Source organism: Trichophyton benhamiae (genome assembly GCF_000151125.1).
Source record: "Trichophyton benhamiae CBS 112371 chromosome Unknown Abenha-G-c-322p01.r1, whole genome shotgun sequence".
Classification (NCBI taxonomy): domain Eukaryota; kingdom Fungi; phylum Ascomycota; class Eurotiomycetes; order Onygenales; family Arthrodermataceae; genus Trichophyton; species Trichophyton benhamiae.
This window is the reverse complement of record NW_003315110.1, coordinates 397,369-420,701: the sequence shown is the minus strand read 5'-3', so window position 1 is coordinate 420,701 and position 23,333 is coordinate 397,369. Positions and strand designations below refer to the sequence as shown.

The window sequence follows — 23,333 nt, the reverse complement described above, 5'->3', positions numbered from 1 at the left end:
ATTATATATAGAATTGTTTGTTTGTACAGACACTAGCAGTTAACGTATGTTTTCGGATCAGATCTAGAGTGGAGCTTCGATATTGTACAATATTTGACTAGGACTCAAGTACCCCTAACGCGCCAGGCATCTCTTCAGCGGTCAGCATGAGCCATGGATCGGTGAAAATTTCATTCGTTGTAGCTCTCTCCTCCGGATCCCACGTCAACATCCTTCGAATAAAGCGTAGGAACATCTCTTTCTCCTTATCACATGAAATGGTTGTGACAAAATCTTCAAGGCTACTCTTTGGTATCGGCGCCTCTCCTATATACTTCCCTGTTCCCCAGTGTAAGTTACTCCGGCCATTAAAACAGTAAAGACGTGGGGGGGAATACCATCACCATCAAAGTACTGGGATACAACTGGGCTTTTGCTCATCAGCAGTGGCGGAGGAGGACCAAGGTAGCCTATGTACTGTGCCATTGCTAGCGGGTACACATACTGCCTATGCTCGTGATCAATCGGGTCAAACAGATTTCGGCCTTCTATCAGTTCGAGAATCTTGTGAACTCAGTCAGTTCAACTACTCTAAGCTTGGACGTCATATGTTGAATACCGTGTAAACTCACCATGATGCCAACAGACCACATATCAACCGGGCAACCCCAGGGGAGCTGCAAGAGAATCTCTGGGGCGCGGTAAAGATCGGGCATCCACCAGTCGCTGAACTCGCCATCATCTAGAAGTCGCATCTGGCCGAAGTCGGTGAGGACGGGGTGACCTGCCAGTTCCAATCTAGTAGGCCGAGACTTGTAGACTATACCGCACTCAGTTCCAATCCCGTCCCTGGTAATAACGGGTACGCTCGGATCCTTGGTCTCTTGTTCTTCAACCTCTTTCAGGCCAATTGAGTCATTGTCAATGCTTATGAGGATGTTCTGGGGCAGTATATCTATCATAGTCAATACCCCGATTAACAGGAAGGGAAATATGAGCTTGAGAAGTTACCGGTATGCACAACGCCACCACAAGTATGTAGCCAATTTAGCCCAATGATCAGTTGGTGGACTATTGTTTTCACTATAATCCTAGGCAGTATACCACCTGGGAACTGGTCCTGCAAGGAGCGGATACTGTTCCCTTGTGGTCGCGAAACAATGCAGTAATGATGACCACCAGTTTCTGGGTTATCAAGCTCTAGAATCTCGTCGGCAAGACGTAGAAATTTCAATGCTGGGTGGTTAGTCTCTTCCCTCTCTTCAGCAGTTAACTTCAGGTGTTTGAGCATCTTGACTTCATTGACCACAGGGGGCGTGGAGTCCCGCAAGACATTATCAGTTTGCACCGTAATTTTGAGTGTTTTGTACTCCTTTGTCCTACACTTAGTGTCAGTATATATATATATATATAAATCAACAACGACGTATTCGCTAGCTATGGAAATGCATAAATACCTATTATCTCTCGCAAGCCAAACAGTCGAGTATCCACCGTAACCAAGTTTTGCAATAACTTGGTATCGACCGTTGAAAACTTCGCCGATCTTGACCGGATAGTAGTTCTTGCGATGGTAGAATGAGAGAGCCTGTTCTTCGACCAGCTCCTGCTGCGCCATCTTGTGAGTCCAACGGCGGTGGTAGGTTGATATTGGAGATTTAGTACAGCAGCGAATGGTTGAAGCAGAGCAAGATGATGAAAACCGGAAGTGTAATCTCATGAACATGCTGGCAGCCATGGCTACTCAGCTTTTTCTTCTTCTTCTTCCTCTTCGACCTGCTGCTGCTGCTGCTGCTCTAACTCCTTTATTTTTCCATCTCGAAGGAGAGAGCAGTAAGTTTTACTTACTTGCCGCCCGCCCGCCAAGGGCGCTTAGAGCTCCAAAGGGGCTGGGTTTTCCTCACGTGATGAACGATTATCCAGGCTTGGCGTTGAGGCTAAAGTTAGTTGCCGCCAAGGTTTCGGCTATTTTTATTCTTATTTCATGCCATTTTTTCCTCCGCTACGCCGCACACGTAATGAATGGACGGGGCACTCCAATTGGGGGCCGGCGGCTGCAGAACAGCCCTGATAGGACAGATCCGTTGTCAATGCATCCTCAAACCTTTAGCTGATGGTTGACTAGTCGGCGGAGAATGGTGGGTTGCCTGCTCCACAAACCAGGAACGGAACTCCCGGAACCTTGACCAGAGAAGCAGCGGAGTTTTTTTTTCACAGTGCTCCTCGCTTCAAGCTGCTGGTTAGTGCAGCATGGCTCTTTTGGCTCCACCATTTTGATATTCATGGATGCATAAAGTTCAAACGGCCGTCCTGCTCGATATCGATCATGGCATAGGTCGAGTCAATGCTGTGGGCCATGGCAGTTTTGGGGGCCTCATTTAGGTGTGCTGCCATGCATATCCCAGCACTCTGGGACCGGCGTTACGCCATCCTCATGATAACCCTTTTGATAACCTACTCTAGAACTACTTCCGACAAGATCCATAGAATACCACTTTTACATGGGCCATGTCATTTCATTCGTGGATGGATGTATGGATTCCCGAAACAGAAGTGCCTCAGAATCTGATGTACACTATTGAACCATTGGTTCGTAATGGTTTATATCCAAGCGCCGATTTATTTATAGGTATATGTCAACAGTGATGGGGCATCATGTTCCAAAGATTTAGGCCATGATGCTCTCTTTAGAGACTACACCGATGCCAAGTTGGTTATAAAAAGGGGTGCCTGTCCCGCGGTGATATCCTCAATACCCCCCAGAACAGCTTAAGAAATCACCCCGAACAAACTCTACCATTTACACCTAATTTGAACCGCTCCTATTATACAACCGCCCGAACTTCCCCGCAGCTGCATTCCCCATCTTGACTTTTCGGATACCCACTGCCTATCTATCAATTTAACCCCAAAACTTTACCCAAGATGGCTGGACGAGCGAAGCAACTACCCCTCGAGTTGATCAACGCTTGTTCAAATTTATTCCAGTCCCATATCAAGGCGATTGTGGAAGGCAAAAATCCGCATGTAAGCTGACACCCTTTCCTATTAGTGGAACGGCTACTAACTACCATGCAGGTCACGTTTCCCTTTAAAGGGATCAAGCTCCCTCGGGGCACGAAAGAACACTGTCCCTTCACTGATCTGGAAGAAGTACGCAACTCTGTTACTATCCAGTTCCTCGGCACTCCACATGGCAACATTACGGCACATCTGTTCAACGATGGAACACTCAAAACGTCTACAATGATGCACCAGGAGAACAACCGGCGCAGGGAACAAGAAGCCAGATTGCTCGCCGAAGAAAACAAATTCCCACATCTGAACCAGACGCCTCTGCGCACCCAAGCATACAACAGGAAGATGGCAAGGATTCGAAATGCACGGGACAACTCAACCTGGAGTATCATGAAAAAGCAGTTGGAGAAGGCCACCGCGGAGGAAGAGTATAACCGGTTTCTCCAGGAGCAGGCTGAGCAACGAGCCAAAGCTGCAAAGAAGTAGGGGTCAGGTCCTTGGACCCAATGCTGTGCCAGAACAATGAGGACAAAGAGGGAGCCTATAACAGGGGCCAGAAGGTTAAAGCTATTATTCGGCAGGTCAATATACGCAACGGAGAGATATCACTGTATGTTCATGGCGGAGGAAAAGAAATGTTTCGGCTGTCATTTTTTCAGACGTTTTTGCATTTACATGTGTTTTGTTTATCTTTGCTGTAACTCTACAATTACTCTTCTCTACTCCAATCGATGTCTTGTTTTTATCCAACCGGATGGCAGACATAACTGTTGGAATGCTTCCATGGGCTCCATCCCTTCGAGCCCCTGACATGATTCCACAGCCTCCCTGCTCTTTCACCCATGCATGTTTTCGGAGTTGTTCTTTCATCTCGATGCCCCTAGTCAGGGGCACATCTGGAATGCACGGTTCCTATGGAGCACAGCATCCACACAAGCAGGCAATCAGCCGAGCTTCGAGTCCATTTATAACGCTTCTCCATCCAACGATTGGGCAGCTCATAGACCAATCGCATGACCTAGCTGCTGTCTAGAACAAAGACCTGGCGCTGGTCGAGGATCCAACATATAGCTAGCAGTTCGCGGCATATATAAAGGTCTCCATCGACCCCGGAGTTTGACAGCCCCCCCCCCCCCCCCTCCCCCTGAATCTCCATACATCTAGTCGACTCCACGACTCAGATAACTACAACTAGCAACCGACCTGGCCCCTGTCTGCTGCCATCCATGCCATCGCAGAGATAACACTAGTTAGGCCGGTGAGATAACGACCATCGCTACCCCTCGCCTCTCATACGCTGCATCCTCGCATGCCTGGCGCCGCCATCCCGCATCTCGTATCCCCAGAGCCCAGAAGAGGCTTGCAGGCGCCGAGATGCCGCTCATCCTCCCATGTAAGTACGCCATTCCTCTGCTTGTTTTCTGGATTATTCTTCCCTTTCTGCTTCTTTTTCCTTGTCTTGTCTTGTCTGTCTTGTCTGCGTCCATGGCACTCTCTGCCTGTTCTCATCCGCTTTGTTCTTAACATATAACTATCTATAGGTCGCTTCTACCCAGCCGCCGCGCTGGCAGGGACTCGCAGCCATGTCGAGCATCATGTCCCAGCCTCAGATGGACGTCCGGTCCGTGGGCAGCTGTGTCGCCGCAGGTAATCCTCGACTCAGACCATACTTACGATCGGGCGACTGACTGACTGACTCTCTTACTAGTTGTGGCCGCATATAATGACGCTGCGAAGCTGGTCAAGCGTATCCAGTCGGCCGCCCCTACTACGGCTCCATCGCCAGTTGCTACGACTTCTCCAGATTCGCCGGCTATAGACGAAGCGAGCAATACCACCGCTCTAGCAGATCTAGGAGACTCGCTCATGCTGGGTCCGCCGATCGTACAGGGCCAGTATGAAGAGAATCTGATGCGACTGGGCAATGCATACGCCAACGGCGACCAGAACGCTCGTGAGACGCTCAAGGACGTGGTCATCAACCTACAACTGACGCTGCTGGCGACCCTGCGCATGGCGCTGTTGGATAACCTTGAGCTCGACTTTGCAGCCCTTCAGCGTGCTTCGGACGAGAGCAGAATCAGTGCGCTGGTCTGTCTCTTCCAGCTCGGCCAGCGTCTCAGCCTGGGGAGTCCATCTATGCTCCCGAAGGCTCCCCTGGCATCCAGCACATCGCCCACCAGGCCTGCTGCGTTGAGCGACCCCGGAAGCAGCAGCAGTCCCTTTGCTGGGTCTTCTTCCACAGCAGCAGCAACAGACCCCCGGAAACCACCCCCTATTCCTCCCATGTCCCCCTCACGGGTGGCCTCGAACTCGATATCGTCTGCAGATCTAGGCAACCGGGTTTCGCGAGAGAGCAACTACACCAACCATCGGCCACCCAGCAGCATCAACCCCGTCTCACCACCTCTAACGCCACAACCGAACTACCCTCCTCCTAAAGCCCCCTACAGTCCCAGTGCCGGTCATGGCCATGGTGTCAAGACACCGCCCACTCGCCTGGCCGAGTTGCAGGGCTCACAGCCCATGATCAGGGAGGAGTCAAACAGATCCGCAAGCGTATACAGCGTGCTTTCATCCAACAACTCCAGCACCAAGGGTGTCGAGGCACCAATGGACCGGTACAGATCAAATCCCAGCAGCGGTGACCCTCATATAGAACCAGACCAAAGTGCTGTGGAACTGAGCGCTGGTATCTTCTCTCGCACCTCCTCCTCCAGATCAAGTTCCAATGATCCCCGCAAGGCCCCCCACCCGGGAACAGAAAAGGTCATTTCTCAGTTATCTTCCTCGCCGGGTACGAAATCCTTACCCATGTTCAAATGGAAACCCTTCGCCCGCTCGACAGGCAGCTCTTCAAGCAAGAACAACAGCGCAGACCAACCCATGCTCCCGCCGCCAGACCTGTACCTCCCCACAGAAGAAAACAACTTCGCGGGATTCTGTAAGGGAGCCTGGCGGCTGCAGAACAGTATGAAGAACTCGTTCCGCATCGACAACCGTCCTGTAGGAATGTACATGCTTCAAAGCTCATGGCACTGTTCCAAGTGTTCCTTTGAAGGAATTGTGCAAGAATCCAAATTCAGCGGGAAAGCTCCCGTTCTATCCTCCATGCTTGGCCCGGTCAAAACGTCTATCATTCAGGGTATGCGTGTCCTCCAGATGTTTGACCAGACGGTTCATCTTCATGGACCAAGTGGGAACAGATACCGATGGATCTTCCTGGCTAAATCTCACGTTGAGTGCAAGCCTCCCAAACCAACTGATAAGGTGGTATGTGGGTTCGGATGCATATTCTGCAGTGCACAGAACCATGGGCCCGCCCCGATATATGGCAACCTAGATACATTTATGGAACATCTGCGAGAACATGGAGGGAGAGGGTACGCTTGGGACAGGAAGAAACCGAGCCAGCCGCTCTTGGACTGGACGAGGTGCATCCTTGGGCGTATTGCTGATGATTCTGAAGATTTCGATATTAATATACCCACCGTGGCAGAAGTGGGGGGTTAATATAACTATGACTTGGTTACGCTTGAAATGTCCTTATATGTTTTATGTTCCTTTTACCCGATGTCTTTATTTATACCATTGATGCGAGCGTTTTGCCTGGGAAATTCCATTGTTGCCAAACCTCTGAGCGACTGTACATGTATGCTGTTTAGTGAATCCAAGGAAATCATATGCCACTAACGGAGTATCTCAGCGTACAAGTTCAATACTTGATATTATTGTATTAGAATGAACGTCAACATTATGTAGATCATGACAGATGCAGCTGATACAGCTTATGCAAGGGGGGAGAGGGTAGCAAGGAGCAAATATTAACAACCACCAGGGGAAAGGGAACCAGCAAAAACCTTCCTGGAAGAACCTTGATCTTGAAAGTAAACGAATGTACCATGAAAACCACACCGATGTAGCGAGTGCATTTACATAACAACACAGCAGCTGTTCTGCTTCTTGGCCTGGCCATAGAACATCTTGCTCTGTGCGCTTAGGCCGTCACTCTTTGCAACACTGGTAAACCGTTAGATCCATGACTGCTCCAAAGTATATACTGTCGGAAGGAGAAACTTACAGGCTGTCAATCTTCTCCCCTCTCTCCAGAACACTTTCAATAGTCTTATGCAAGACGATCTTAGTCTCATCCAGCTCCTTTTGAATCTTCATGATGCTGTCTGCCTGGGTGGGGTCCTGGTATTTAACAATATACTCCTTCAACTCCGGGAAGTCAAGGGGGCCGCCTATTTCCTTGCCAATAAAGGATGTCCGGGGGTGCTTGACGAGGAACTCATCGACAATCTTGGAAAGAAGCTGATGGGCGACAAGAGCAGGGTAGTCTGCGTCCGAAATGATGACGCCCGCTATACCTTCGGACCGGCCGTAGACGTGAAATGTGTACGATTTCTCTTCGATGTCCTGTCGCTGACCGGGACGTGTGCGTTCGGCAACTGTCTTGCAGAAGAGGGTCATAAATTCACCGTAGCTGTAGGCCGGGATATTGTTAGCTGGGGCTGCAGACTGGAGGCGTAGCTAGTAGGGAGGGTGGCACACTTGTCCCTGGTGAAGCGGGAGAAGCTGCTAAGGTCCATTTCACGGCATAGCTCGACGGCGGGCCGGTCTTCGTTCCGCAGAATCTAGAAGACTCATCGTCAATATAACGTCTGGGAATCTGGGTTTGCTTCTTCCTCACATACTCCGATATAAAAGAGCTTCATGTTAACGGTGTAGTTGTTTCCAGGGGGTGCGGGCGCTTCGGTGTGTGTTTATGATGGAGGTTTATGCAGCCAAAAAGAGCGGACGAGATATTATCAGCCGTTGAATAGTCCGTGAACCAGATAGTCTCAAAACGAGATAAGGCCAAATCAGTCTAACTGCACTCGATCTCGAGTTCTTGCTGCTGTTGTCTGTTGTCTGTTGTCCGTTGTTGTAGACACGGAGAGGCGTTCTTCAGGCTGTCGCATTTCCAGCAACGGCCCCCCGGATTATGTAAGCTGGGGGCGGTGGGAGTCACAGATATTCGTTTCTTTTTCGGACTTCATCTCCTCGACTACATCTTCGTCGTTGCATCTTTGTTAGCATTGAAGAAGTCTTTCTTTTTTATATACGGAGTACTGCTAGAAGAATAGATAGATCGGTGTATTTGACGCTCGTTTATTGTTCACCATGTCGGCCGATCTAACGCCAGAAGAGAGACAGTGGCTCGACCAGCTGACTGCCATGCGGCAGGAGATAGAGAAGCTGAATCTGCCAAACGAGCCTGAATCAGTTCTCTATGGCTCGGATTTGAATCTGAGCGATGATGACTTCTCCTCGCAGCCAGGGTCATCCGACGATATCTGGGACTTGATCAGTGACAGTGGTGAAAGCGACGAATTTGACGATATCAATGGAGTGGCTCTGCCTGTTGACTCATCCCACGATGAGCAGAAGCAGGAACATGACCGTCGATGGCTCGCAAAGAAATGTGAATCCATTGCTCAGCTTAAGGAAGGCCTCAGTGGGCCTGATTTACAGCAGCAGATAGAGGCTCTTCTCGCCTCTGATATGTCTTCAGATGAACTCCAGATTGCTTTGGCGGAAGTCATTGGCTTTGATGAGCTAGATTTTGTCATCGAACTGCTATCTCATCGTCGGGAGGTTCTTTCAGGGCCTACTATACCAGATTCTCAGCCTACTTCGGCTATTGGGCGACTGCAAACCCGGGCAGAGAGGGAAGAGGCCCTCCGCCGACAGGACTATGAGCATAAGCATGCACAGCTTGCGGCAAAGGTCGATCGTGAAGGACCGCAGTATCCCCATGTTTACAAAACTTATCAGGCTGGGAACACACTGTCTGTAAATGGTCGAAAATATGGACTTCCCGTTGGGACTATCCATAGAGAGGAGCCCCTCTATACTGAATACGCCGTCCCCGCATCAAAAGTCGGAACCCTTGGGGCTGGTCACAGGCTTGTCCCAATATCAGAGATGGATGCCCTCTGCCGGGGCACATTTCCGGGATATAAGTCCTTGAATCGTATGCAGAGTTTGCTCTACACTGTTGCATATAAAACTAACGAAAACATGCTTATATGCGCACCAACGGGAGCTGGTAAGACTGATGCCGCTATGCTCACCATCCTCAATGCCATAGCTAGACACACTACCCCAAGCCCACTGGAAGACCCCGAAGCTACGGATTTTGTTGTGCAAATTGAGGATTTCAAAATCGTCTATGTCGCTCCAATGAAAGCTCTCGCGGCTGAGGTGACAGAGAAACTAGGCAAGCGTTTGGCATGGCTAGGGATTCAAGTCAGGGAACTCACCGGAGATATGCAATTGACTAAGCAGGAGATTGTACAGACTCAAATTATTGTCACTACCCCTGAGAAGTGGGATGTGGTCACAAGAAAGAGTACTGGAGACACTGAGCTAGTCCAGAAGGTTAAACTATTGATCATCGATGAAGTTCACATGTTGCATGATGAGCGTGGTGCTGTGATTGAGTCTCTCGTAGCCCGAACTCAACGTCAAGTCGAAAGCACACAATCCTTGATTCGGATTGTTGGGCTTTCTGCAACCCTCCCTAACTACCTGGATGTGGCAGATTTCCTCAAAGTCAACCGCATGGCCGGTCTCTTCTTTTTTGACGCTTCCTTCCGCCCAGTTCCGCTTGAACAGCATTTCATCGGAGTGAAGGGAGATGCTGGCTCCAAGAAATCCCGAGATAACCTAGACAAAGTCTCATTCGAAAAAGTAAGGGAAATGCTTGAAGCGGGCCATCAAATCATGGTTTTCGTCCATTCCCGAAAGGACACAGTCAACACTGCTCGCCTTTACGCAAAAATGGCCATGGATGAGCAATGTAGTGATTTGTTCTCCCCTGTGGATCATGAAAATTACTCTCAGGCCTTGAAAGATCTTAAGGGTACCCGTGCTCGAGAGTTAAGGGATCTAGTACCCAAGGGAATGGGCACACATCATGCCGGTATGTCGAGATCGGATCGAAACTTGATGGAGCGCCTATTCTCTCAAGGTGTTATCAAAGTTCTGTGCTGTACAGCAACTTTAGCTTGGGGTGTAAACTTGCCAGCCGCCGCTGTCATTATCAAAGGAACCCAGATATACAGTGCTCAGGAAGGAAAATTCATCGACCTTGGAATTCTGGATGTCCTCCAAATATTTGGTCGAGCTGGTCGACCTCAATTCCAAGATACTGGTATCGGCTTCATATGTACCCCTCAGAGCAAGCTACAGCATTATATATCCGCCGTCACCTCTCAGGAGCCCATTGAGTCTAGGTTCTCCCGCAAATTGGTGGACAACCTGAATGCTGAAATAGCGTTAGGTACCGTCACTTCGGTCACTGAAGGTGTTCAGTGGCTCGGATACTCTTATCTGTTCGTTCGAATGAGACGGAATCATTCTGCCTATGGTATAGAATGGAGTGAGATTCGTGATGATCCTCAACTCGTTCAGCGGCGTCGCGATCTTATTATAAAGGCCGCCAAAGTACTTCAAAAGAGCCAAATGATCATATTCAACGAAAACACCGAGGAATTACGTGCAAAAGACGTGGGACGAATTGCAAGCCAATACTATGTCCTTCAAACCAGCGTGGAAATTTTCAATTCCATGATGAACCCTAATGGTAGTGATGCTGATGCCATGAAGATGATTAGTATGAGTGGTGAGTTCGACAATATTCAGTCAAGAGATAATGAATTCAAGGAGTTGGACAGATTACGAGAAGAAGGTCTACGAACTGAGGTCGAAGGAGCAAACGATACTGCCCATGCAAAGACCAATATTCTTCTTCAGTCTTACATCTCCAGAGCTAGAATTGAAGACTTTGCTCTTGTCTCGGATACCTCATACGTTGCTCAGAACTCTGCCAGAATTTGTCGGTCACTTTTTATGATTGCATTAAATCGACGATGGGGTTACCAATGCCAGGTCCTGCTATCGACCTGTAAATCCATTGAGAAACAGATTTGGCCTTTCCAGCATCCATTCCATCAATTTGATTTACCGCCAACCATTTTGAAAAATCTTGATGAAAAGTTCCCTGCCTCGTCTATTGAATCAATGAGAGAGATGGACACCGCGGAACTCGGCCAGCTCGTTCATAATACGCGCATGGGCGGGACTTTGAAAAAGCTACTTGACAACTTTCCAACGTTGAGTGTTGATGTTGAAATATCACCCCTTAACAGAGATGTGCTTCGTATTCGGCTCTATCTCTATGCAGACTTCCAATGGAACACCCGGCACCATGGCACATCAGAGCCATTCTGGATATGGGTAGAGAATTCGGAGACTGCAGAAATATACCACCACGAATACTTCATACTGAACCGAAGGAAGCTCCATGACAGTCAGGAATTGAATTTCACTATTCCATTGACAGACCCTCTACCAACCCAGATATACGTTAGAGTGATCTCAGATAGATGGCTTGGTGCTGAAACCGTTGCCCCAGTTTCATTCCAGCATCTTATTCGCCCGGATACGGTAAGCGAGTATACAGATCTCCTCGAGTTGCAACCTCTGCCAATAACGTCTCTGAAGAATCCTTCGCTTGAGCATGTATATGGGAAGAGATTTGACTACTTCAACCCAATGCAAACCCAACTTTTCCACACACTCTACCATACCGATATGAACGTCCTTCTAGGATCCCCAACCGGAAGTGGGAAAACTGTAGCTGCAGAGTTAGCTATGTGGCAGAACTTCAAAGATAAGCCAGGATCAAAAGTCGTTTACATTGCTCCCATGAAAGCGCTTGTGCGAGAACGTGTCCATGACTGGAGAAATCGGCTTGCCACGCCCTTGGGCTTAAAATTGGTAGAATTAACTGGTGATAATACCCCTGACACAAGAACTATCAAAAATGCAGACATCATCATCACCACACCAGAGAAGTGGGACGGTATATCTCGAAGCTGGCAAACAAGAGGATACGTTCGCCAGGTTGGATTAGTTATTATTGATGAAATCCACCTTCTTGCGGGTGAACGTGGTCCCATCCTGGAAATAATTGTTTCCAGAATGAACTATATTGCATCTCAGTCCAAAGGCTCTGTTAGATTAATGGGCATGTCTACTGCTTGTGCTAATGCTCGCGACCTTGCAGACTGGCTGGGAGTGAAGAAGGGCTTATATAACTTTAGACACTCTGTTCGTCCGGTGCCTCTGGAGATATTTATTGACGGTTTTCCGGAGCAAAGGGGCTTCTGTCCCTTGATGCAGTCGATGAACAGGCCAACTTTCCTTGCAATCAAAAATCACTCGCCTGATAAGCCTGTGATTGTATTTGTGGCATCTCGACGACAGACACGCCTTACAGCAAAGGATCTAATCAATTATTGTGGGATGGAAGATGATCCTCGAAGGTTCGTTCACATGTCTGAAGAAGACCTGGAACTCAATATGTCCCGAGTTAAAGATGCAGCACTGAAAGAGGCCTTAAGCTTCGGAATTGGCCTCCACCATGCAGGTCTTGTTGAGTCGGATCGACAGTTAGCCGAAGAGCTCTTTGCTAATAACAAAATTCAAATACTGATTGCGACCAGTACACTGGCTTGGGGTGTCAATTTACCAGCTCATCTAGTTGTGGTAAAAGGAACTCAATTCTTTGATGCAAAAGCCGAGGGATATAAAGACATGGACCTTACCGATGTGCTCCAGATGCTTGGACGTGCGGGCCGTCCGCAGTTCGATACTTCGGGTATTGCTCGTATTTTCACCCAAGATGCAAAAAAAGCATTCTACAAACACTTCCTTCATACCGGATTTCCCGTGGAATCAACATTGCACAAAGTCCTAGATGACCATTTAGGAGCAGAGGTCAGCTCAGGCACGATCACAACGAAACAAGATGCCTTAGATTACTTGACCTGGACATTCTTTTTCCGAAGATTGCATAAGAATCCGTCATACTATGGGCTCGAAATATCCGCTGAAGAACACAATTCAGCTGCAGCCCGGGAGATCGTGTCTGAGTTCATGGTTGAACTAGTTGACAAGTCACTTGGGGCGCTTGCGGAATCCTCTTGTGTCTTGTTTGACACAGCAACTGGCTTTGTCGACCCAACTCCTTATGGAAAGATAATGAGTTACTATTACATATCTCATAAGACCGTTAGATACTGGATGACGCATGCTAGACCCGATCCCACGTTTGCTGATGCTTTGGGATGGATGTGTTCTGCGACAGAATTTGATGAGCTCCCCGTCCGGCACAACGAAGATCTGGTCAATGCAGAGCTTGCAAAGAATCTACCACTGCCTACCACAGCAATCAGCGACCATTTACCGCTTTGGGATCCTCATATCAAGGCATTCCTGTTAATCCAAGCGTTCATGTCTCGTGTTGAACTTCCAATTTCAGATTATGTTGGTGACCAGACGTCAGTCCTCGACCAAGGCATCCGTGTTATCCAAGCCTGTATAGACGTGCTTGCAGAGCTAGGTTACCCTAGAGCTTGCTCGATGATGATGACGCTGCTTCAATGTATCAAATCAGCACGCTGGCCAACCGACCACCCGCTGTCAATATTGCCCGGCATTGAACCCGATAGCGTGGCTGATGGTAGCATCAATGCTAGCAAGCTTCCACTGTCGCTTACGAAATTGGTATCTATGCCAAACCCCGCAATATCTCGTATGCTCGACACCATTGGTCTTGAGCAACCCCTTGCTTCACAGTTTTCAAAGACAGTGCCCATGCTGCCGAACCTTGATGTGTCAATTGCAGATTTGACCCTTGATGGATTGACGGTTGTCTTGAGACGGAAATCCAAGGAATCGGACAACCAGAGACAACCACGTTCTCATGGAACAGATGGATACAGAATCTATGCTCCGCAATTCCCCAAGCCACAGACCGAAGGATGGTTCGTCCTCGTGACGGCAGCCAAGGATCAGAGCAAAGGAAGAGAGGAGTTGCTAGCCTTGAAGCGTGTTTCGTTATCACCGCCGGCTTCGGGAACCCGAGGAGCTGGTCCCCGTGGCAAATTAAACGGAGATTCTTCTACCAGGACAAAGGTCCATTTCTCAGGGGACATTGAGTTTGGAAGCATGGAGGAAGTCAAGGGTAAGGTGAGGGTGAGGGTCATTAGCGATGCGTATATCGGGATGGAGTGGACGGTTGCCGGTTAGCTTAGACGAGGATGAACGCACGGAAACAGCTCCCGATCCAAACCCGTGGCATGAACGGAGAGCGCATCACCTCAGGGAGTTTGATAATAATTAAAAAAGCCGTTTAAAAAGCGCCGATCCCAAGACCTGGACCCCCGGCTAATTGTCTGGATAATAGCTGTTACCTAATACATTGAAGCATCGATTGCCTGCTCCATCCGAGCTATCTGACAATCTGAAGCAAAGAGTAGATCAACCCATGAACAGCTGTGCATATCTCCCGTCATGCGTGTATGAGGATCCCATAATAAAATCAACCTAACTATAATAGTTACTTTACCCTGGCATCTTAACAAGTGCTGTTTATCTGTTGGGAATAAAAGGGGGGAGGCGATCTTTCCATCCAGCATCGATCCTAGGCGAGGATACCAGCAAGATCGTTGGATGTGCCCCTGGAACCTGGCCAAGGGTCGAAGATTAAAAGCTAATAGGAGCTCGTTCATGCTTTCGGAAGGGAACAGACCGGGCGAGTTGCTGGGCTTCTTGCTTCGTTTTCGTCTTTGCTCTTCTCCGGGGAAACCCTGCATGTCTTCCTTCGAGGGATGATCAAGTGAGTCGGACTTCGTATTTACGTCAATGCATGGAGATGCATGATCACTGTCGACCTTTATGCCCAATGCGGAGCCCCCCTATGGACCTGATATGGATATACGAAGTGCATGCATGTAATGTGGAAATGACAAAAATCTAAAAGGGTTCTATATTTTAGTTATACTCCAAACATCCTGCCATGATCGCTATAGATACTCCACAACTAAACAAAATGCATTGAAGGAACAAGAAAATGGATTGAAACCTGAAGTCACCCCTGACTCCATCTCCGGGCATTGAATATTGCAGGAAACAAGGGCTCGTGTGAATCATGTATATGTACTCCGTATATATGGAAGACAAAGGAATGGGAAATGGGAAATCTACGGAAGCGGGACGGGGCCTGGATCGCCGGGTACCGGGCCGAATGGTGATGTAGGGGGGCATGACGATTTTGACAAGGGGATGAGGTGTCAATGTATAGAGAGATGGAATATAGGGTGGGATATAATGATAGGATTTAAGCGAACGCGAGATTAGAAGCAAAAAGGGCGCATGCAGAAGAGTGCCAGCTGACAATGCGGTGTATGAAAGAAAAAGGGGGTAAAACATAGCGATATGTTATATGATTCTCGCGTAGCTGAGAAAGAACGAAGAGAAGCGGTAAGAGTGGTCAGGAGGCGTGATATTGAATGGAGGAAAAAAAAGAGAGAGACTAGGCGTTCTCGATCAAAGCGTTTCTAGACTTTGCATAGCGATGGCCAGGTTGAACCGCCAGCTGGGCTGGGATACCTGCGCGCTTTTCGACAAATCGCTCACCAGGTCGGAGGAAGCCTGTTCTTGCACCGACGGGGACTAGAATCTTTTTCTGTCCCTTACTTACGGATACGGAACGTGCGATTGAGATTTGAGCTGTATGGATATCACTGTGTAGGTCGTCGGACATTGAGTCTATGGATAGACTTTGCTTGTGACCCGACTTTGAAGGAGGGCAGGAAGAAGCTGTCTTGGGCCTGAGGGAATCGACACGGGGGTGCGCAGTGTAGTCATGGTTTGTGATGCTGTTTTGAGGAGGTGTTGATGGATGGATGATTTGAGGGATGGATCCGTTCAGTTGCTCGCCGGGTTCAGAGAGGTTACTGCTCGGAGTCGGACTCAGCAGCGGATAGCGGTTCTTTGGAGGTTTGTGTTCATTCCTTTTGTTCTGAGCCGGTGTCACCATCTCCCAATCTGGTTCAACCAGCTTGACCGGAGGATTGACCTGTAAACGCACTGGGTTGAGGTATTCTTCATCATAGCTTGTAGGTGAATACAGCGACCCATCGCTGGCATCATCCGCGTTTGGAAAAGTGGGAGGCTGTAAATCTCGAGGAGAATCTAGCCCACCTCTACCACCATCATGGCCCCAGCGTTCAAAAAGAGCCTTATGCGGAGACGGGTGAGTGTTTGACCGCTTTTGGCGTGGTGATTGGCGAGGAAGACAATATGATCCTAATATTTTGGACTGCTTATCTGTTGGAGTGGACGGGAAAAGTGAAAAAACTGGTGACCTGGCAGGCCCAGGAGAAGTAGCACGTCTTGGAGGAGGTAATGGGCCATCATCTTCCTGCAACAGATTAAAAATGACAAGCTTTAGTAGCTGCTAGGGGGGAAAGGGGTATGGTATGAGTATACTCACCTCCTTGTCAGGAATTTTTAGCTTGTTCAGTGCCCTACTCCGTCTGGCCAGTAGAGATGGTGCATTATTATCGATCAGCCCGCCAAACATGACACTATACCTCTCCATTTCAATGCTGGGTATATCCACTGAAAGGAAAGGCGAGCCGCTGGGGGTAGTCTGGAGAAGATCCGGTGCTGATTCAGGTTCATCTGCTGTTGTGTTCCAATACCTTCTTATCTCGGCGTTCTTGACTAGTTTAGCTGGAGTCCTCTTTCGAGCTTGCTTAGGGGATTCTTCGGGTGAAGAAGATCGGCCTGACGATGGACACAGGTCCAGATGAGGCCTACTGACTGGATCTGAGCCGTTGGCAGTGCGTTGGCGTTGATGACGATGGTGGGCGCTCTGACGAGCCTGAGATCTCGAGTCTATGCTTGTCTTTGACGAGTTCACGGCATCCATTGAGTTTGACGGGTACTGGTTGCCAATGTATACCTGAGGCTGGAAATTGGGGCTCTTTGCAGGGCGAAGAGGTTTGTCATTGACCTGGACCTGGTAGAAGAACTCGTTTTGCGGGGACTCGACCTGTTTTGCACGGAACAGGCCGCCGAACTTCTTCCATTTACTAGGTTTCCGCTGCAGTGGCTTTTTGGCAGTGACTGTGTTTGAAATTGTGCTTGACACTGTGCTCGGGGCCGTGCTGGCACGGGGCTGCATCCGGCCACCGCTGCCCGTGTGTACTTCCCTTTTACCTGCACTTGTTGGGGCACTTTTGGCGGCGATAGAAGACAACGGAGTGATTCTTGTAGTGGGTGGTACGGGGAACAAGTCCACGGTTGGGCTGCTCAGGGCAACCCCGATCATCTCATTCCATCGAGGGTCCTTGTTGGGATGTATGGAGCGAGCTTGTCCTCCGCGAAGGGGCAAACCTTTGTCTGCAACCGGACTCAATCGCTTTTGCGCATATGTTCCAGCACTGCGACTGCGGTTGGCGGCGGCGGTGTTACTTCTTCTAGGCTCCCGTAGAGAGCCATTATTTGCTGGACTGTGCACATTATCAGGAACGTTGTAGGCCGCTGCACGTTGGTGGTGCAGGTTGCTGGGCCGTGGCGATTCGTGGGGCTGCTGTTTGGGTGTCCCGGTGGTCGTGTGAGCCCTTGGTCTTGATGAGACAGTCTGCTTCCCCATATCGTCACTTAGTTATCCAGCATAGTAGTACAAAAACATGTACACACAGAGTCTGGTCTGCTAAATTATATTGGTGGTCATGAAAAGAAAACCAGCTTGACAGCAGTTGGCCGGGTATATAAACAAGTTCAAATAGGCAGTAAGTAGTAATAGATATCTAACAGTAAGAAAGCACTGGTACTGGCAATTACCCAAAGCCTGGGACCGGCAGAGCCAGGAGGGAAAACCGTGGGGTTTAAAGCGAAACACAGGAAGTAAAGAAAAGGTAGAAGAGACGAAACCTGCTTAACATGCGCTGTTAAGAGACGGGAAGGGATTCAATTAAAGCAATTTGCTTATATTGATATGAGGCAGCCTCCTGAAACAAGGGCTAAAAAGGTTCATTTAAAGATGGAGACCGACGGAGTCAGCCTGTGGGGAGGAGGCTAGGAACATAACGGGAGCGCGGCCAGGGACAGCGTTTCCGTTAGCCAAAATAAGAAATAAGAAATCTCACTCCCATGGTGCTCTGCGATTTTACTGGAGTTGAACGATGCCGTCAACTGCACTAAAATGCTCCATCCCTTCGTATCGAGCAGGCAGACTCTCCCGATCGATGGGCCATCAACAACAAAACAAAAAAAAAAAGACGATGGAGAAAGGAGGTTAAAACAGAGAAGTTCGACTAGCACGAGCTAGTCGGATCCCTCACAGGCCTAATCTCTTTTAACTCGGCTGATGCTTCTGCGCAGCTTAAATAACTGCAAACTCGCATTGATGTTGGCTGGCGACCCGTCAAGCTAACTGCTGGTCGGTGAGGTGGTCGACCAGTGAGGAGCGTACCAGCCAGGCCGGGATCCCAGGGTGCGTCAAACACGAAGCCATGACCGGCCGACAACGAGGAGGGAGGAAAAAGAAATTCGCTTCCATGAGGCGGTTAGCCATGATGTGCATATCGACGCCGGCGTTCCCTGTTCATTTCGATGCCATCTTGGCCATATTTAAAAAGCTGAAGCTGCAGATTGCTGATGCTTCTGTTTGCTTCTGTGCTGCTTCTGTGCTGCTTCTGTGTTGCTGCTGCTGCTGTAACCGCGGGCCTTCAGCTGTTTCGTTTCACCGGTAGGCACCCGCGACGCCGCGCTGAGGTGTAATAGGGCGACGCTGCATCTCGCTCCCCGACGATATCAGGCCCTGCATCTGTCTGCGTTTCTTGTTGTCTGGCCGGGGGATCCGTGGCGTCTGGTTGAAGATTGCAGGGCTGCCGGTACCTCCACCACCACCGCCGCCAGAAGACGAGAACGACGGCCGGGAAGACTGCTCTAGACCTGGAGATGCCGCCAGCCAGCCATCGATTCTGTCTGCAGATGTCACTGCTGCTGCTGCTGATGTTGTAGTAGATGTTATAGTAGTTGTAGTAGTTGTAGTTGTAGCAGTTGTGGTTGTTGACGTCGAAACGTAGCAGCGACGCCGCCCCCACTTTCGCCCTGAGTAAGAAAGTAAATAACTAGAAAAATAAAATAAAAATAAAATAACAACATCCCACCAACAACGCAGGCAAACTCACCGACAACCTCGACATCGCCGGCTTCGTCCTTCGCACCGCACACTGCGCAACAGCTATCCGCACTGCTCAGCCGCTCACAGACGCTGCTCTGCTTCTATCGCTGCTGCAAGGCTCGCCCCCAACGACCTCCAGCAGCATCCGCCATCGCCGTCCGACCTCCCGCTGGCCACCCCGCCGTCACCTGTTCAGCAGCAACCCACCGCACACAGATAGGCATCACCAAGCATCATGTCCTGGCAAGGTATGTCTGCTGCCGGCTGCTTTCTCCGTCGTGTATGCGTGTAGAGACCTGCTAACTGTCGTCGGCAGCATACGTTGACAGCAGGTACCTGGGCCCCCGCGTCTCCCTGATCTATCTATATGATATATGATGCCAGATCGGCTAGAGCGTACATCTAACACCTTTGACTCTGCAGCCTTGTTGGCTCCGGCAACATCGACCAGGCCGCTATTTTCGACAAGGATGGCACCAGCGCATGGGCTACCTCTCCTGGTTTCAAAGTATGCTTTTTTCCGCACTGGCTTTGCTGTCTGCCTGTCTGTCTCGTTGCTTCTGGTCTGACTGACTCGACCCTAGGTGAGCCCCGAGGAGATGAAGGTTATAATAGATTCGTTCTCGGCCAGCGATAATATAAAGGATATACAGACCAACGGCTTCCACGTCGGCGGAGAGAAGTTCTTCACTCTCAGGGCCGATGACAGCAGAGTCTACGGCAAGCTTGTACGCATTCACCTCTTTAACTCCGAATTCCGTATACTTACAGCATCTTAGGGGAAAACCGGCATCGTCATCGTCAGGACTAAGATGGCCCTCCTCCTTGCACACTACCCAGAGACCGTCCAGCCGGGTGCCGCCACCAACACCGTAGAAGCCCTGGCAGAGTACCTCAAGGGGGTGGGCTACTAGAACAGGACACGGTTGTCCCTTTTGTTTTTTACCCCCACATACATCCTCCCAACACACCAACCAACAAACCTCTGGATCTGCCAGACAGCTTGATCCCTCTCTCATTCTCGTGAAGAAAAAGAAAAGGAGAAGACAGCCTGGTACAAATGTCTGCGGTTTTCCATTTCTTGCATATAATTTTGTTTTTCTTCTTTTGTATGAGATACCATCTTAAGGGATTCGTCATCAGGAAAAGAAAGAGAGAGAAAGCAAAACCACTGTACATTCCCTCGATGAATGGCATCTAGTTCCAACTAGCCCGTTTTATCATCTCGGTTCCATGTCAACTCCGCTATTCTTTTTTTTATATCTCGTCGAGAATGGTAGGTCCTCATGAATCAGTGGGTATTATCATGAACTGCTATAATACATATATTATATACAGTAGTATTATAAGAGGCCACCGTTACCGTGGCCGCTCACCTCTGTATATTAAAGACGGTTTGTCCATCCAAAGACGTGCCCGTCATTTTATACTGGCAGGTCCTGGTTTGGCCGTCTTCCTCCCATGGTACCCAGCCAGACCAGTGCCTGTCTCAGATACGGCCCTACCACCGGTATGCTGCCCACGAATCCGCCGAGAGTGACCAGGAAATCACCAAAGAGGACAAAGAGGCCGTATAGCTCGACACAGAAGCCTATCAGAGGCCAGCGGAAGAGGATAAGAAAGATACCCAGGGCGAACGTGACTGTTCCCGTGAGCTTTTGTCGGCGCGCGAAGAAGGCGAGCGTCTTTTGCGGTCCGAGTATGAGGGGTAGGCCGATCAAGAAGAGGATCTATTCTCGTTAGACACGAAAGGTCAAGGTAAGTAGACGAGAGGAATCCAGGAATCCCTACATTTCCCATAGCAAGTCTACGAAACCGTTAGCAAGCCGAGGATAGACAAAAAAGAAGAGACGAATAAACACCTACAGTGATCGATCAAAAAACATGAGAATCCCCAGGAAGAGGAATAGACTGCCTGTGATTGCATGCCCGTGTCAGGTCCCAACAGCCTTCAAGCGTATATACTTGGGGAGTCAATGCCAAGCTCTCTCACCTACCGCCAGAGCAGAACACCACCCCAACCTCTATACATCATCATCATCACAGTCAGTCGGTCAGTTACACCACACGCCCGTGCTTTTAACGCTTTTGTTCCGATACCAAACACTCACTCTGGGTATCTGTCAGCCACATGGACGGCATGGCTGCGGCTCTCCTGTCTGTCCCCTTGTAACGAAGTAGACAATCCTCAGCTCCAGCTCCAGATCTAGCTTCAGATCCAGCTCTCTTCCACCCCCAGGTATATATGTAGAGCTATCCCGGGCCGTATAACCGAGCAGGCGATCGACGAGATTGAATCGGCGGGCGCGGACTGATCAGACACCCTCTTAACTTAGTTGGCAGCGACGTAATGAATTATCCGCCGGTCGAGAACTGATAGGCCTGGCGCTGGTATTATGGGATTTTATCAGCCGGGGGAACAAGTTCATGAAACGCCCAAACACTCCACCAGCGACACACCACCGCGATCTTCCGGGAGGGATCAGGGAAGAGAAGGACTAAGGACTCCTCTCATGGCGCTCCACTTACCTTACCGGCGAGAGACTGATATAACCTGCACTCTTAATTATCCGCAGCTTGCTTGCAGCGGGAGGGAGAGAGGTGAGAGGCCAGATAGCTATTTAGTTAACTAGTTAGCTGGCCAGGAGGAACCAAGTAAAGTGGTTGGCTGGGCCGGGATCGCAGCAGGGAACGACAGCTTGGGCGGAGCTCCAGTCCTAGCATCCCCTGAAGCAGCCTGGCATGAGATCCGTCGTAGCGAGGAGTCGTCTTTCGTCTTTTTAATCAATATCAAACGCCGAATTTCTGTCGAGCCGAAAGTCGATTTTACTTATTTTTCATTTTATTTATTATTTTATTTTTTATTTTTCTATTTTCTAGATCATCCCGCGCTAAACCCCTTTTGGCTGCTCGCACTTCGTTTTCTCCAACATCGAAAAACTCGACAGCAACAACAGCAGCAACAACGGCGACGACAGCGAGATGTCAGCCTGAGATCAACGTCAAAAGAAGTGCTGCAGAGGGTGGACAGTCGACCTCGCAGCGAAGGAATGCAGCAAGTCCAAAAGCTAACCGCGTAATTCTATTCAAAGCTACCATACACACTCACGCCATGGCCACAGTGTCTCCTTGACACTGTAACTGACCTCCCTTCTCTTCCATGGGAGGACGGTATCCGTCAATAATAAACTGTTCTCGGACAGGGCGCAGAGAAAAGCAGCCTGGCAGGAGGAGCACTCTCGCTGTGGCCTCTCCAGGTCTGGTGGTCCCGATTAAGCCGGAGCGTTATTCTGAACTCGTCTCGAAAGGGGCTGCGTGGATGGATAGAGCTTGACTTTGTGGGCCGAACATGTAACTACGCTGGTATCTGGGCGTGATACTCCGCCATCGCAGCATTGAAACCTGTTGTAGGGGAACACTCCCGTAGGTGAATTGCTTTATTTGAGGACGGTGTGAGCTCCTCGGGCTTCGAGGTAGTTCTCCGCGACTCCCGGGCCCAACGACCTGATCACGCCAAAGACCTCCTTGTTATGGTACCGTAGTCGCGTCTTCGGGTCGGTGTAGGGAGCCGGGAGGCCCGTAATGTCGCAGTATCGTTTCTGATGGCCGTGCAGGGACGGGGCGGCGTCGATGTTGGTGTATGTCACGGCGGGCCCCGAGGGGGCACCGGCTCGGAAGTTCTTCTCCAGCACCAGGGTCGACAGGCTCTGCGCGGCCTGGGCAATATTGGGCTGCTTGATGCTGCCTTGCTGCTGGTGTGCGTGGGCAGCGGCTGTCGAAGCTACCATGGGCGTCTGCGCTCCCTCCGCTGATCCCACGCCAGTCCCGACGGCCGAGTTGGTGCTCATGGCAAAGGGGGTAGAGCTGCCGCTGTTCGTCTGGCTGGCAACTGCAGAGGCCTCCCTTCGCGACGTCTCGGACAGGATCTGCTTGACGTTCTTGTTGCGGCGAGCGGACGGCTTCCAGTTGGGGTTGCGGAAGGGCTTTGGGAGGCGCGCGATGTCGAGCTCGTCGAGCAGTCTCTGGTGCGAGTCGTCCTGGACTGCAGCTGGGGGCGCCATCTCTGGTCACTTTTGAGGTATCCTCGTTGGTATTCTTGCAGCTGTTCCTGTTGATATCGCTGTCGATGTCGCTGTAGCAGTCAATGTCGCTAATAATGTCGATGTCTGTGTTGATAGAAGATGCAAACAGGGCAAACTTGGCCAAAAGAGGCAACTTTTTATTTATCTTCTACTTT

At 49.8% G+C, this 23,333-nt stretch overlaps 9 protein-coding genes across 9 annotated transcripts; 4 read left to right on the top strand and 5 right to left on the bottom strand.

Moving 5' to 3' along the window:
- Window positions 1–97: 97 nt before the first annotated feature.
- Window positions 98–1,597, bottom strand: ARB_05966 (uncharacterized protein; the record flags this gene model as incomplete). Its single annotated transcript, XM_003015609.1, has 4 exons — window positions 98–306; window positions 378–543; window positions 612–934; window positions 991–1,597. The coding sequence occupies 4 exons, from the start codon at window positions 1,595–1,597 to the stop codon at window positions 98–100; spliced, it is 1,305 nt and encodes a 434-aa protein (XP_003015655.1).
- Window positions 1,598–1,652: 55 nt separating this feature from the next.
- Window positions 1,653–2,093, top strand: ARB_05965 (uncharacterized protein; the record flags this gene model as incomplete). Its single annotated transcript, XM_003015608.1, has 1 exon — window positions 1,653–2,093. The coding sequence occupies one exon, from the start codon at window positions 1,653–1,655 to the stop codon at window positions 2,091–2,093; it is 441 nt and encodes a 146-aa protein (XP_003015654.1).
- Window positions 2,094–2,904: 811 nt separating this feature from the next.
- ARB_05964 (uncharacterized protein) lies at window positions 2,905–3,483 on the top strand (the record flags this gene model as incomplete). The annotated part of the gene is made up of 2 exons (XM_003015607.1): window positions 2,905–3,006; window positions 3,058–3,483. 2 exons carry the CDS (start codon window positions 2,905–2,907, stop codon window positions 3,481–3,483), a joined length of 528 nt encoding a protein of 175 aa, XP_003015653.1.
- A 1,109-nt stretch (window positions 3,484–4,592) lies between these two features.
- ARB_05963 (uncharacterized protein) lies at window positions 4,593–6,510 on the top strand (the record flags this gene model as incomplete). Its single annotated transcript, XM_003015606.1, has 2 exons — window positions 4,593–4,644; window positions 4,706–6,510. 2 exons carry the CDS (start codon window positions 4,593–4,595, stop codon window positions 6,508–6,510), a joined length of 1,857 nt encoding a protein of 618 aa, XP_003015652.1.
- A 419-nt stretch (window positions 6,511–6,929) lies between these two features.
- On the bottom strand, window positions 6,930–7,718 carry ARB_05962 (uncharacterized protein; the record flags this gene model as incomplete). Its single annotated transcript, XM_003015605.1, has 3 exons — window positions 6,930–7,017; window positions 7,079–7,533; window positions 7,698–7,718. 3 exons carry the CDS (start codon window positions 7,716–7,718, stop codon window positions 6,930–6,932), a joined length of 564 nt encoding a protein of 187 aa, XP_003015651.1.
- Window positions 7,719–8,166: 448 nt separating this feature from the next.
- Window positions 8,167–14,239, top strand: ARB_05961 (uncharacterized protein; the record flags this gene model as incomplete). The annotated part of the gene is made up of 2 exons (XM_003015604.1): window positions 8,167–14,080; window positions 14,151–14,239. The coding sequence occupies 2 exons, from the start codon at window positions 8,167–8,169 to the stop codon at window positions 14,237–14,239; spliced, it is 6,003 nt and encodes a 2,000-aa protein (XP_003015650.1).
- A 1,191-nt stretch (window positions 14,240–15,430) lies between these two features.
- On the bottom strand, window positions 15,431–17,560 carry ARB_05960 (uncharacterized protein; the record flags this gene model as incomplete). Its single annotated transcript, XM_003015603.1, has 2 exons — window positions 15,431–16,321; window positions 16,394–17,560. The coding sequence occupies 2 exons, from the start codon at window positions 17,558–17,560 to the stop codon at window positions 15,431–15,433; spliced, it is 2,058 nt and encodes a 685-aa protein (XP_003015649.1).
- A 916-nt stretch (window positions 17,561–18,476) lies between these two features.
- On the bottom strand, window positions 18,477–20,293 carry ARB_05959 (uncharacterized protein; the record flags this gene model as incomplete). Its single annotated transcript, XM_003015602.1, has 7 exons — window positions 18,477–18,622; window positions 18,667–18,918; window positions 19,104–19,197; window positions 19,304–19,459; window positions 19,497–19,656; window positions 19,748–20,006; window positions 20,053–20,293. 7 exons carry the CDS (start codon window positions 20,291–20,293, stop codon window positions 18,477–18,479), a joined length of 1,308 nt encoding a protein of 435 aa, XP_003015648.1.
- Window positions 20,294–22,533: 2,240 nt separating this feature from the next.
- On the bottom strand, window positions 22,534–23,157 carry ARB_05958 (uncharacterized protein; the record flags this gene model as incomplete). Its single annotated transcript, XM_003015601.1, has 1 exon — window positions 22,534–23,157. One exon carries the CDS (start codon window positions 23,155–23,157, stop codon window positions 22,534–22,536), a length of 624 nt encoding a protein of 207 aa, XP_003015647.1.
- Between the last annotated feature and the right edge of the window lie 176 nt (window positions 23,158–23,333).